General features: G+C 42.3%; 1 protein-coding gene across 6 annotated transcripts in view; it reads left to right on the forward strand.

The window, feature by feature from the left end:
• Positions 1-13547, forward strand: part of LOC106940776 (FERM, RhoGEF and pleckstrin domain-containing protein 1-like) — a 38923-nt gene that overhangs the window by 13983 nt on the left and 11393 nt on the right. For 3 of the 6 annotated variants that reach the window (XM_015023597.1, XM_015023600.1, XM_015023599.1), the window contains exons 2-12: positions 2282-2386; positions 3039-3081; positions 3165-3243; positions 4340-4437; positions 4988-5102; positions 5479-5626; positions 6491-6586; positions 6815-6981; positions 7057-7125; positions 7255-7330; positions 7454-8648. In XM_015023597.1, coding sequence (XP_014879083.1) covers positions 2282-2386; positions 3039-3081; positions 3165-3243; positions 4340-4437; positions 4988-5102; positions 5479-5626; positions 6491-6586; positions 6815-6981; positions 7057-7125; positions 7255-7330; positions 7454-8648 — 2191 coding nt within the window. The remainder of the gene's footprint in view (positions 1-2281; positions 2387-3038; positions 3082-3164; positions 3244-4339; positions 4438-4987; positions 5103-5478; positions 5627-6490; positions 6587-6814; positions 6982-7056; positions 7126-7254; positions 7331-7453; positions 8649-13547) is intronic. The other 3 variants (XM_015023598.1, XM_015023602.1, XM_015023601.1) reach the window with 2 other exon arrangements.

The following is a 13547-nucleotide window of genomic DNA, read 5'->3' on the forward strand; positions in this document are numbered from 1 at the left end:
CGTAGTTTGATGCTCGGTAGTTTTGGTAAACCAGAAGGCAAATCTCTCAATTTGCCTCCTTTCTGTCTGGGGCTGAAATAATCGACTAACTTAGTGATTGTTTCATCGTTAACTGGAGCATACAGACTCAAAAAAGCCGGTTTGCTGAAAGAACAACACAATCAGAGCAGCAATTAAGCCAAATCTATGTTGTGCACAGTGGAAACCGTCTTAGCACTACCGCTACCACTTTTAGGGGTTCAGCCAATCAGCACCAAGGAAGATGAATGGATTGGCTGCTTTGCAATGCCAGCCAGTGCTATTTCAGCTGCTTTTTCTTTGGAATATTTTATATGTGCTTTATAGAAAAATCTGCAAATAAGCAAATTTCTCTCTTCAACCTGATATTCTAACAGCAGAAAACAAAAACCAGAACTCAGTGTTGAGATCTCTCTTTACATCTGTGTTTCCAAACTCTGCGTTTTCACTCTCACGCTTGTCAGTGGGATCCAAATCTGGCCGAGTGTTTCCATCAGAGCTGTGTGCTTTTTGGGTCGGGCGCCTGCGCCTCCTCCCAGCCCAACGCGGTTCTGCACGGCAGAAAACCTGGAGCTTTTGTTGTTGAAGTTGGACGTCTTGTTGGAGGAGATTGGTTTGCTAATGAAGGCCGTCTGAAGAGGAAACAGCTCAGCTCACAGTGAAGGAGACAGAAGCAGAGAGAAATCAATACAGTAAACCGGACTAACGTGTTTATAGACGTAGGTAGAAAGGAGAAGAGCAGTGAAGGATTATTTTTGACTGCTTTCTTGCCATGTAAGCCGTCCTCCTCTCTTCTGTTTTCCTACTTCCTCCCTTTTTGTCCCGTCTTAACCGCCTTAAGGCGAAGATTACCACCACCCAGACCTAAATCCCGTCCAAACGGCAGCATCTGTCAGTCGGATAATAAAGACGTTCTCGGAGAGCGTCACACAATCCTGATGTTTCCTTGATATCAGCCTGCAGCTAGAGCCAGTAAATGTGTGTGTCGTGCTTGGTGAATAGCTGGATGTGGAGTGTGTGGGTGTTTCCCTGCAGACAGACTGAACACACACTCACCTCGACATGCGGAGGCCAGATGGTGACAGACTTGGCTCGCGGCGCGCCCGGGGCTGCTCTGATGCACCGTGGCTGTGGTCGGACTTGTCACAACTAACAATTACATAATTAGAGTTGTTTGGAATAATTCTGTTCATATATTCTTATTAAGCTGCAGCGTTGTTGGTTTTTTCCTTTAGTTTTTATCCTGGTTGGAAATTCTGACATTTATCGTCCATTTCTGGTGAAATAAAGATGTTTAATCCAATTTAACTGGAATTAAATTGGATTAAACTCGTCTGGTTTTCGACCAATAATATTTCTATTGGCTAATCTTAAGGATAACGAAATGCACCAGTCCCTCCTGAACCAAAACATGATGCTGCCACCTAATTCACAACCTTTAAACTAACTTTTTATGTTGCTTTTAGAGTAATGGCTTCTTCCTTGATGATTGGCATTTCAGCCCATGTTCATACTACGCCTGATTCACCGTAGATAACGGCGCCAGATTCAACCAGCACTTTCAAACAGGCTTCAGCTTTTGGTGTCAGTTTGTACCAAACCCGTTTTCTTCCTGAATGGTGGACGTTCCCGTGCTTTAATAGAGCTGTTAGTACAGCTTAAATCTTTTGTAAATACTATAACATGTTATTTTCATTATGCCACTGAATCGGACAGCAAATGTTTTCAATTCAGTTTTAATTCCTCAAGAATGGAGCTAAATTTGATTCATGAAAAGTCTCTGAACGCTCAAAGGCTCATTTATATCGTATTTTCCAGACTAAGTCGCAGATTTTTTTTTCCATAGTTTGGCTGGACCTGCGACTTGTTTTTTCCTCTTTGTGACTCATTTTTTCACCACTGGGACTTGAAGTCCAGAAAATATGGTAGTTATATTAATGACTGAACAGCATTTCAGTGCTGTAGTCAGCAGCAGAAACACGTGGATGTCTGAAAAGCAGTTCTCTGTGTAGTCGGGTCACAACCTTAAAACAAGAACAAACTGGCTTCCACGTCTTTGTTCGATCAAAAAGAAGAGTCTGCACTTCACATCCAGGTCAGAGGTCAGCTGCTTTCTGTCAGGATGCGCTCCTGATTCTGCTGGAAACTGTATGATTGGGAATAACCCATCCCTCCCTCCCTCTGATTCAGTTTCTGTCACCATCTTTTTTCTCTTTCTAATTTAATCCAACATGGCTTCCCCTCTCCCGTCCTTCTCTTGCAGCAACGCGCGCCTGGGAAGGTGCTTTTTGACCTGGTCTGCGTCCACCTCAACCTGACTGAAGGCGACTATTTTGGGCTGGAGTACACGGATCACCGGAAGATGACGGTAGGATGAGTTTCGTTGGAAGGATCCAGTTGTAATCTTTATAAATTTGCACTGATGTGGATTTAAATCCCGGCTTTCTGCTGCAGTCTGGTTCCTGAAGTTTCTAGCAGCAACAGCTGTTTGTAATGATCTGCAGTCTGTAGTCTGTAGTTTGCAGTGGAAACTCCACCAGAGCACAAACATGTAGTGAAAAGAAGAAGCTTTCTGGCTCCTATGAAAGCTGAACTGTTCTATGAAGATCGAATAACATGAAGTCAAATAAATAATACCAATCTAAACCTCCACTCTATGATGTTTTTAGTACATTTTTTAAAGCTATTAGTATCATTTTTAGCTCTCAGATTCTATTTGAATATAATAAACCTCTTTAATGACCTCCATTTTCAGGAGTAATGATGTGTTCAGCTGCATAGTCTGTGCTTTTGCATTTAACTCTTTCAGCCTGAATGGTGCTAATTCTTCTATGTATTTTCAGATTGATGTAAATTATTACAATTTAATTTCCCCAATATGAAGCAAGGTTTTAATCAGATCAGGTCTGACTCTGCAGCAGTAATGAGTGAGCACAATGTTTAATGACGTTGTGATGCTAGCAGCCTCCCGGTTAGCGCAGCAGCGCTACGTGATGTAATGGAGTGTTTCCTGCTCTCAGGTGTGGCTGGACCTCCTGAAGCCGGCGCTGAAGCAGATCAGACGTGAGAATCTGTCGTTTTTCTCTCCGTCGTTCTTTCTTCCCATGTCTCCACTTCCTCTCTAGCCCATAATTTCTCTCCTCCAGGACCTAAAAACACCATCCTTCGCTTTGTGGTGAAGTTCTTCCCTCCTGACCACACGCAGCTCATGGAGGAGCTGACTCGGTAGGTTTTTCACAGAAACCACACCTATACCCCTCTAACCGTGTTTTCAGCCTTCCATGCCGCATTTTCTTTATGTTTCTAATGATACCTTGTCAAATATTCTGGTATTTTCAGCTGACACTTTAAGGCTAACTGTGGGATCTGGGAACCAGGCTCCTTGTAAAACTATTTTTTGCTTTATAGCAGCTAAAAAAGAAACTCCTGTTTTGCTTCTAGTCTGATAATCCGGTCCGAACCGGCCCAGATGTTTGTCCAAGCTCTCGCCACCAACCTCTGACCTCCAGCATTTTCCCATGATGCAGCAGCTCCCAGAATATTTCTGTGACTTTGGGGATTTCTTTCTTAACCCAGAGAACAAACCAGTTGTAGGTTTTAGTTTTTTGCTCCTGGTCTTTCCTCTCTGCCTGTTTACTCACAGGAGACAGGAAGTGAGCTGGCAGCTGTTTGCTCTTCCTGTGTTTGGTCAGATTGGTGGAAATGTCTGGAAAAGTGTGGACAAATAAGAGTTTAGAAGTTTATTATTATTTAATTGACTTTATTCCCAATTCACCGGTCCTTTATTTGTTTTCTTTAGTATTTACTTTCTCGTGTCCTTCATTTATTCCATTTCTTGTCTTTTACCCTTTTTTCTGACTGGCTTTTCATCTTTCCTTCCTTATTTTTTCCTTTCAATGTGTCTTCCTTCTTTCCTTTCTTCCTTGCTTTCATCCATCTTTCCTTCCCACTTTGCTTCCTTCCTTCCTTTCCAATGTGTCCTCCATTCTTCCTTTATGCTTCCTTCCTTCTTTCATTCCTTCCTAAAACTGATGTTTTAGTTTGCAATGTGACAAAAAGTTTAACTGATTTAACTGATTATCGTTGCTAAAATGGTTCAACATATTCAGAGATTATTTTTTGCTTCGTCATATTTACTAAGCATGAACAAATGTGCAGATTTGGACTGAAATGTGATTTTTATGAGCAGTTCTTGTGTTAAATCAGCTCTGGGTTGAGGCTGTTGTGTTGCTGCATCCTGACTTGTTCCTGCTGGTTGATCTAATCTGACTTTCTGATCGTTTCCTGATGTCAGGATGTTTTTTGTCCTGCTGTTCTCCAGGTATCTGTTTGCCCTGCAGATCAAACGCGACTTGGCCTGCGGTCGTCTGATCTGCAACGACACCAGCGCCGCCCTCATGGTTTCCCACATCATTCAGTGTGAGTAAAACGCAGGTTTCACTTCCTGATTCCTTCCTTTCATTGATCTCATGTAGAGACAATCAGCTGCTCTCTCTTAGAAATGTTTCAATAATTTGCCAAAGTCTCTTTCTGCTCAGAATATTCAGGAAGATTTTTAGGATTCCTGCTTTTTTTTTTTTGCCAGAAGTTCTTCGTGTCAGAAAATGTCTCTGGTCTGATTCTAGGAATTTTGATCCAAAAAGGCTTCCGTCTCTGAAATCAAACACAATTCAAACAGATTTTTCCAGGAGTTTCATAATCTCTGCAGATTTATGAGAACAAATCAGTCTGGAAAATAAAATATTATGGTAATTTTTTTACACCTCATTTCCTGTGCAACTTCTGCATCCAGTCAGCCATCCGTCAAGCCGTTCATCCATCCATTGTCTTGAATGTACTCTTATATTTGTACAAATTTACTTCTTTTATCAGTTTTCTTCATACTTTTCAAACTATTTGATTTTTCTGGCAGTTTTTTCTCCTTTCTAGTCCAAATAATCTCAGTTTTTCTCTCCCTCCGTCCCACCAGCTGAGATCGGGGACTTTGACGAGACGCAGAGCTGGCAGCACCTGCTGCACAACAAGTACCTTCCTGACCAGGACGCCATCAGAGACAAGGTCATCGACTGCCACCGCCAACATGTGTGAGTCCCTTCGGCCTCCACTGCCGGCTAACATTAACATTTACAAACCAGGCGCACTTCCTTATTTTCTGCAAATCCCCATAAGCCCCCCTCCCCCAGCACAGATAAAGACAGAAAAACAAACCACTGGCTTTCCCTCGCTTCAATCCCTCAGCTCCTTCTGAGCCGACGCAGGAAGGAAGTGGCTAATTCAGGCGCTCATACAGGAAACGGGAAGTGATTTTCAGATTTTGCGAGGAAACAAAGCTCTTTTTGTGGCAGGTTTCTTTCCGGCCTGCAGCAGGCGCCTCCGTCTGATCCTGCTGTTGCTTTAGGACTTGTGCAGACGGTTTCTGTTTGGACCTCATTTCAACTGAGTGACGTTTTTCTTCCACAGAGGGCAGACTCCAGCGGAGTCGGACTACCAGCTGCTGGAAATCGCTCGGCGGCTGGAGATGTACGGCGTCCGGCTGTACCCTGCCAAGGACAGAGAGGGGACGAAGCTCAGCCTGACGGTGGCGCACACCGGGGTCCTGGTTTTCCAGGTAGGATCTTCCACCAAGTTCTGGTCCAAACACACCAGAAGGCAGCGGGAATCCTGCTAGAGACCCAAATATGTGGTTCAGGTTCGCAGAAGCAGAGACTCACCTGAAGGCTGTCGGACATGAAGAACTGTAGACTAATGATCCGTCCTTCCTTGTGTCCTTCACGACTTAATGTCATTCATTTCTTCCTTGTCCTTAATTCCACTTTTGTATCTTTTCTCCCATCCTCACTTACATCCTACCTCCTATCTTTAATCCTTTTTTGTCTCCTACCTTCCTCCATCTATGCTCCCTTGCATCCTTCTCAATCTACTTAATTTCCTCCTTCCTTCCACTCTTGTATCGTTTCTCTGTTCTTATTTGCATCCTACTTCCTATCTTGTATCTTACCTCTTTATCTTTTGTTCTGACTTTCTTACCTTTCTTCCTTGTGTTCTCCATTGTATCCTTTTATACTTCACTCTCTCCTTCCTTTCTTGTGTCCTCCCTTATCTTTTTATCTCCTACCTTTCTCCTTTGTATCCTTTCTGTCTTGTGTCAAAGTTGATCTTATATCCTTCCTCTTTGTCTCCTTCATTTCTTCCTTGCACCCTTCTTTCCACCCTTGTGTCCTTCCTTGCATCTTCTTGACTTACATTAATAAATCCATAAATTCATGAGAAAGTTTTGTGTTTTAAATTTTAAACTAAAGAAAAAAAATGACTTTAAAGGCTGCAGTAACTTTAGGAACGTTGATTCCTTAAATATTATCCTGCTTACTTGTTCCAAAATGTTTCTTATGTCATTTTCTAAAATCTAGAGGATAGTTTTTTCTTCTTGCAGTGGAACTGGCTGCATTCAGCTGGTTTTCTGTTTCTCGTTCAGGGTTACACAAAAATCAACGCCTTCAACTGGTCCAAGATTCGCAAGCTGAGCTTCAAGCGTAAAAGATTCCTCATCAAACTGAGAGCCGACCCCTCTGTAAGTCCATCTAACACCAGAGTTTTTATTGTTGAAATCCTGAAAAGATGAAACTGTTCAAATGTTGAAGCAGTGCTACTCTTGAATACATTTTCTGGCTACCCTGCCCACCTCTTCATTTAAGGAAAATGTTTGATTAGTTTTTGCAGAAAGAAACCTGAGCATAAGGGTGCGTTTGTTTTCCACTCCTCTGAGTCCGTACTTTGCCCAACTCTTGGTGTCGTCCAGCAGAACTCCCACCACGACACGCTGGAGTTCGCCATGGCCAGCAGGGACTGCTGCAAGGTGTTCTGGAAGATCTGCGTCGAGTACCACGCCTTCTTCAGACTCTTCGAGGAGCCCAAACCCAAACCCAAGCCCATCCTCTTCACCAGGGGTTCCTCGTTCCGGTTCAGGTCAGCCAGGACCCAGAAACGGTTTTTTCCTCTTTTTTTTGCTTAAACTTACATTTAGATTCACTTTTCTTCCAGCGGGAGGACGCAGAAGCAGATCATCGACCACCTGAAAGACTCTGAGCTGAAGAAAGTCCCGTTTGAGAGGTGAGGAAGCGTCCTGGTTCTGCTCCAGGTTCTCAGCCAGACCCTCGTTTGGCTGTAATCAGATTTGCCTGTTGGGTTAGCTGATTGGTGGCGCATGCTTTGACCTGGTGTCGCCTCCCGTTTTCACAGGAAACACAGCAAGGTTCTGTCCAGCAGCAGCATGTCGCCGCACTCGTCTTCCTTCAGATCCCAAGTGCCAAAAGAGGTAAAACCCCTTCCTGCCTTCCCCAACGCCATAATTAATCAATCAATCAATCAATTAATCACACGAGGAATTAAATTGAGCTCCACATCAACACTCACTCGTTCCCCTTGGTGTGTTTTTCAGAGTACCACGTCTGTCCTGTTGGCAGACCAGCCCGACTCGGCCAACACCAACGGCACCGAGGAGCCTCCGACCAACGGCTTCCCCGACGGCGCCCTCAACTCGGACCCGAGCCGACAGAACCACAACGGAGCGGGGCAGCACCTCCTGAACCCAGGTCCAACCTGCAGGGCAAACAAAGGCAGCAGCTCCTCTATTCCTTACATAGACTGCAGCGACATAGACAGCGAGTGCGACGTGGGGAAGAGCGGCAGGGCCCCCATGGGCCACAGCAGCGCAAACGACAGCAATGAGGATGAGGGCAGAGATGGGGGTCTGTTCGGGGTGGTGAACGGGTTCTACCACACCAACCACCAGGGGCTGATGCAGCAGGGGGTGATGGGAAACAGAAATGCAGAGGAGGTCCTGTCCAATGGCGGCTCCTTCCACAGCCGCCTGCCGCTCCACAGCACGCTGCTGGACGAGATCTTCCAGGGCCGAGACAAGCGCGGCGCCGGCGTCGTTCGCCCGCTGGGGACCGGGACTCGCAGCCAGTGCTCCAGCCCGGTCATCAGCAGCTTCCACCCGCGGACCAGTTCGCTCAGCGCCGAAATGACAAACGGGCACGGTCAGCCGCGCGCCGGGTCGCGGTGGGACGACGGCGGCCATTATTTTAGCAAACGGCCCGGCGCCGTCCCCGTTGAAGCTCCCGCCGTCTCGCCGTCGTCCCAGTACGGCAGCTACTCCCCGATTCTCTCGAACCGCACGCCGCCTCATCCGGCCAAACCGTACAACCTCAACATCATGCGGAACCGTTCCGACACCGACCCGTTCATCCTCAGCCAGCTCACTTCCACCCCAATACGCCGCGATCCTTACCGCTCCGGGGCGGAAACCCCAAGCTCCGCCCCGACGGAGCGAAAAGCCGCGATAGCTAACGGTAATCTCGCGGTTCCGGGTCAAGCGCGGTCGAACGCGGCGGCCCAGCGGCTGTTTGGCCAAAAACCAAACAACAACAACAACACGCTGAGTCAGCCGGTCCAAATGATCGACGGGTCCACCAGCAGCGGCACCGACACCAGCGACACCGAGTCCGACACCGGCAGCAGCGCCTACAGCCAGCCGCTGCTGTACGGTAACCCCGCGGCGGTTAGCTCCACCGACGGGAAGCTAACGTTCGGGAGTCTGCGGGCCGACGAGGAGCGGCGGTACCGGTTCGGTGAGGAAGACGTGGCTGGTCAGGTTTTCAGCTGCTGAGCAGGAAAAAACTTTGATTTAATCTCCAGTTTGGCTTATTTAGCTTTTAAATATCTGGATGTCTGGGACGCCTCATTAAATATTGTGTTTTCTGGAAAATAGAGATTTAAATAATCATGTTTTACTCACTAAAGACAGAAACTAAAATGTAAAAGTAATATGCTACATTTTGTGAACTTATTGTGTCAAAAACTATTTATTACCTTTTTTTAGGTAATGGCCACAAACACTTCTCTTGAAAAACATTCCTATTTAACACAAGTTTTTCAAATGTGATTTTTTTTATCATTACATTGCACAAAAGATTTCATTTAATCATATTTTCAAATTTTCTCATTTATGAAAATGGTTAAACTAACATTTTAATCACGTTTCTTTTTTAATTAACTGAAATTTATCATGAATAATAATCCATTATCCATTTCATTAATTTATTCCTCACTAGAAATGATAAATTTGTAATTCAACTTTTTCAGGAGTATTTTAGAAAACACACGTTTTCATGGGGTGTCCTCATTTTTTCTGAAAGTGGAGGAAAAACGCTTTAGTAAACTTTTCTCAACTCTTTATAAAAAAGTTTGTATCAGATTTTGATCAAGTTTAAAAGCAGTTTTTTAATTGTAAAATTGATGATTTTTAACAGAAATCTGTCGTTTTCTACTTCACTTTCATATAGATTTTTGAGGTTTCTTCCGTCTGAACCTGCTGTCGATGCCACTTTATCTCGTGACGACAGTCTTGTAAATAGTTAAAATTTGCGCGTAAATAACCTTTTTTAAGGGGAAATCCTTCCTGTACAATGTGCCATAACTTAAAAACTTTGAAAAGCTCACATTTGGAGCTTCTAGTTAAGATTATTTCTGCAAGTCTTCCAGTTGTTTCTTTTAGCATTGATTATATTTATATCGGTCTCTTCTGTGTAGCAGGAATGTTAGGTTTGTTGATATTTAGCTGATAAATTTCTTGACTTGTTGAGGAGAAACTGATTTATTTAGAGGCGCTGATTTTTCTCTGACATTTGACATGAATCTCTTTCCATGTTTGTGGCGTGAAATTAAACCTTAGAGTTTGACTTTGTATTGTGCAATAGCAATTTTCCTTAGAGGTTTTCATTGGGCCGTTAGAGAGGGACCGTTGTGAGCAGCTCAGTTTATTTAAAGAAATGGTTGATCTTAATTATAGCCCTGTTTAATTGTATACGTTTTCCCAGAGAATGGGTTGTATTTTAGTGTTTAAAGTGGCAGAGGAGGTCCGTTTGAGCACTTTTTGTTCATTATTTCAGATTACATTAACTCTGATGTGGATGTTTGCTCAGGAGATCTGTTAAAGGTGTTTTTCACCTGTTACACAGCATTTATTAGGTTTTATTAGAGAAAAATCTAAAAACCCAAAAGCTGCAATAGTGAGGTAGCGTAAGTGTGCACATCCATAAGCTAATACTTTCTGACATCCTAAAAGTTGCATAAAACAATTAGTGTAAGGATTTGCACACTTATATTTTCCTCTAACAGATTTTTTTCCTGTTAATTTGTGCTGGTTGCATTAACGGAGGGAAGTATTTTTCATGTTTTTTAGCACTGGGGTGAATACTTTAGAGAACTGCACCCTGATTTTACATGTATCCACGACTGAGATTGATTAGCTGTGAATTGAAAACAGTCAGATTTTGTGATATATTTTCTGTTTCTCCTTCACATCTTTGTTTTCCTCACTGTAACTCAGCAGCACCACCCACAGCTGTCTGCTTGTGCTTGGCTCGGCCCCTGGCATGAACTCCACACTCTGCAATTAAACCTGAATGTTACCTTCCACTCAGTTCAGCTGCTCTTTCCTCACCTCTTAAACTGCAGCTCATGGAGGCTCCTCATCTCCATCTGTCATTCGTTGCCCGTTCGGCTGCCTGTTCTCCACTTTTATTTTTGCTCTCGCTGGAACAAGCAAATTCAGCTCAAGCCAGCATTTCACACCAATTTGAGGTTATTTTTGCTTCGTATTGTTCACGAATGTACTGCTTCAAATCTGATTGGGTTAAATGTGGAAGATGTTTGACTTTTTTCCTGCTTCCTTCTGAAACAAATGAACAACTTTCTGCTTTGAAATGCACTGTTTTTTTTTGTTTGTTTTCTTAACATTCCCTTTCTGTTTCTATGAATGCATGTTAACCAGGCTGGAAAAGTCTCACTTTACTGCTTTTTGCTCACTTTGTGTGTGTGTGTGTGTGTTGAGGGGTTCACAATGGTTCAAAATGTTTGAGATGCAGGTGATGCAGTCAAACAGATCACCAAGCACATGCTCTTTGTTTTGTTTTTCTTAATTTTCGGAGTTGTGCCTTTCAATCTCTTTCCCCTCCTGAGTGAATCACCTGCACCGCGTTTATTTCAAACATTCAGAAATCCGTTGTGTTTTGGATTTGTGCGACTTCGCTCCAGTTTTCTTGTAAGCAGAGTGGGAGGGTGAAGACAGACAGACCAGCGAAGTTCATAATAATGCAATTATGTAAGTGCACAGAAGATATATTTGAGAAACGAGGCGTTTATGTTGTCAGATGCAGAAGTCTGCGTGTTGTCAGAGCTTGAAAACATGTATAAACACAGGGACACTGGAGCCGAGTCGCACACTGCCGTCTTACACTTTGCCTGTTTCATATTTGCATTTGCTCCCACTCAATCCCACTGATGCTTCTTCTTTGTCATTTCAATGAAACTGAATGTACAGTGTACAGTAACTGTCGTGGCACATTAGGGCTATTTTAGGTTGAAAGAAATCTTGGAGCTGCGGGATGTGTTTTTCTGCGATATTTTTTCTTAATAAATTCGCTTTTGCCTCATAACTTTGATAAATCTAGAAAAAGTATAAGTTTTTTTTAATACTAACCACTTCCACTGGCTCTCTGGATTTTTTTAACTACCTAAAGGCCTTTTGAATGTCCTTATATTGTAACAGGCTACTATGATTTTGTATTCATGCTGTAATTTGTATATTTATGGACTTAATCCAAACCAAATTTGTTAATTTTACCACTTTAATACTAAACTTATTCTTTATTCTTGTTATTATTACATAGTTGTCCTGATATTTGGTGAATAAAGAGAATAGTTTGATCTTTTAGGAGTGAAAAAGCAACATTAGATATGGGATTCCAGCCAGTACTAACAGCCAGTTAGCTTAGCTTAACTAATTTAGCTTAGCTTAAAATAGATCATAAATATCAAAGTATCAGTTTACAGAGAATTAAAGTTAAATAAACAAACAGTACAATGTTTTTTTAATGGAAGCAGGAATATTTTGGTTATTTTGCACCTTGTTTTAATTTTTTAACTTCACCTTACACTGGCTACTTTTTTCTGTAGCATTTAGCTTAGCGTAGCGATATTTGTTGAATGTCTGTGGGGGTTTTTTTGCGTGAAATATTTGAAAATAACTAAATTTAAGTCTTGTTGTCACTATAAGAGCTGTTACATAAAATTGTAGCGTTATTGAAACCAAAACTTTGTAAAAATTCTCAATCCAGTCCCTTTGTAAGCTTAGCTAGCTGGCTAACAAAGCTACACTAATGGTATCACCCAGAAAGTATACCAGTTATTCTCAGTATATTGAACGAATATCTTGAAATAAAGTTTATAAAAATGTGAAAAATGGAGTATTAGAATTAAATCTGCATGTTTTTCTGCTGTTAGCTGCCGACTTTTGAAAAGACATTAGCTAGCCTTGCCGTGTTGCTGCTAACTAAAACATTAGCGACTGCTCCTGTTTGCATGTTTATTTTCTACTTTTAAAGCTGACTAAATCACCAAAAACCTGAAAAACTGCCTAAATCTGAATAATGATCATTTTCTGATAAATGTGTACAGTTTCACTCGTTTTCTATCACTTTTGCAACGCTGTTCCTTCACATCTACCGCCAAACTCTTGTTGCTTCTATGACTTTTCCTCCTTTCTTTCCTTCATTCGTCTCACTTTTTAATCTGTTTGTGGTGCACTAGTGTTAATAAAAGAACATTGTTTAACATAAAAAGGGACTCCAGAGTTCTGTTTGAACTGTGACCCCTCCCCCTGTGTTGCATTGTGGTAGATGTAGTCTTCCTGTTAGCATGTGTGTGTCGTGTCTAGAGTTATTTGTCCATGGAGTTTTTTTTCTCATAGCACCGCCGCATAGATCTGCACTCACTGGTTGCGATGGTTTTACCCATGATGCAGTTTGATCTATAGCAGTGGAAACTTTGCAGAACTGGGCAAGTATACAGTCGAATTTAGAATCACGTAGTTTAGTAGTAGTAGCAGTAGTACTAGAATTTGTAGCTGGTTTCTACGGTTTAATGGGATAAGTTTGTGTAACGCTAGTATTTAATTGCGACATGCATATTTCAGATTTCCCACTTAGACTCAATTTGCCGTTCCAGAACCCCGCTGTGCCCTGACCTACTTCCATTTCCTACACATTGCATGACTGAACATCAGTACGTTTCTCTTGGAAGTTAAGCTTAATGATGAAAATTGTTAATTTTCTGTCATGTTTTGGTTTTGTTTTAGTAGATGTAATTTATTTGGGGTTCCTATGCAATCTGGAACTGGGTTTTAGTATTTCCCAGTTTGGATAATTGTGGAAAAAGAAAATAAGTGCAGAAAAATATTTGGATTTGCAGACTTTATTGTTTTATTTACTTTTTATTCTCTACTTCCTTGTTTTATTTCCTCCTATCTCTTCCCTTCCTTTATTCCATATTTCTTCTTGTGTCCTTTTTACTTTTTTGTTTCCTTAGTTCCTTTCCTAAGTTGTCCTTTTTTCCTCGTCTCCTTCCTCAGTTTCTTCCTTCGTTCCCTCAACTTAAGTTTCCTACATCCTTAACTTTTTAATTTTATA

This window comes from Poecilia latipinna, unplaced genomic scaffold (assembly GCF_001443285.1).
Source record: "Poecilia latipinna isolate Pla-1442-1.1 unplaced genomic scaffold, P_latipinna-1.0 Scaffold3357, whole genome shotgun sequence".
Lineage (NCBI taxonomy): Eukaryota > Metazoa > Chordata > Actinopteri > Cyprinodontiformes > Poeciliidae > Poecilia > Poecilia latipinna.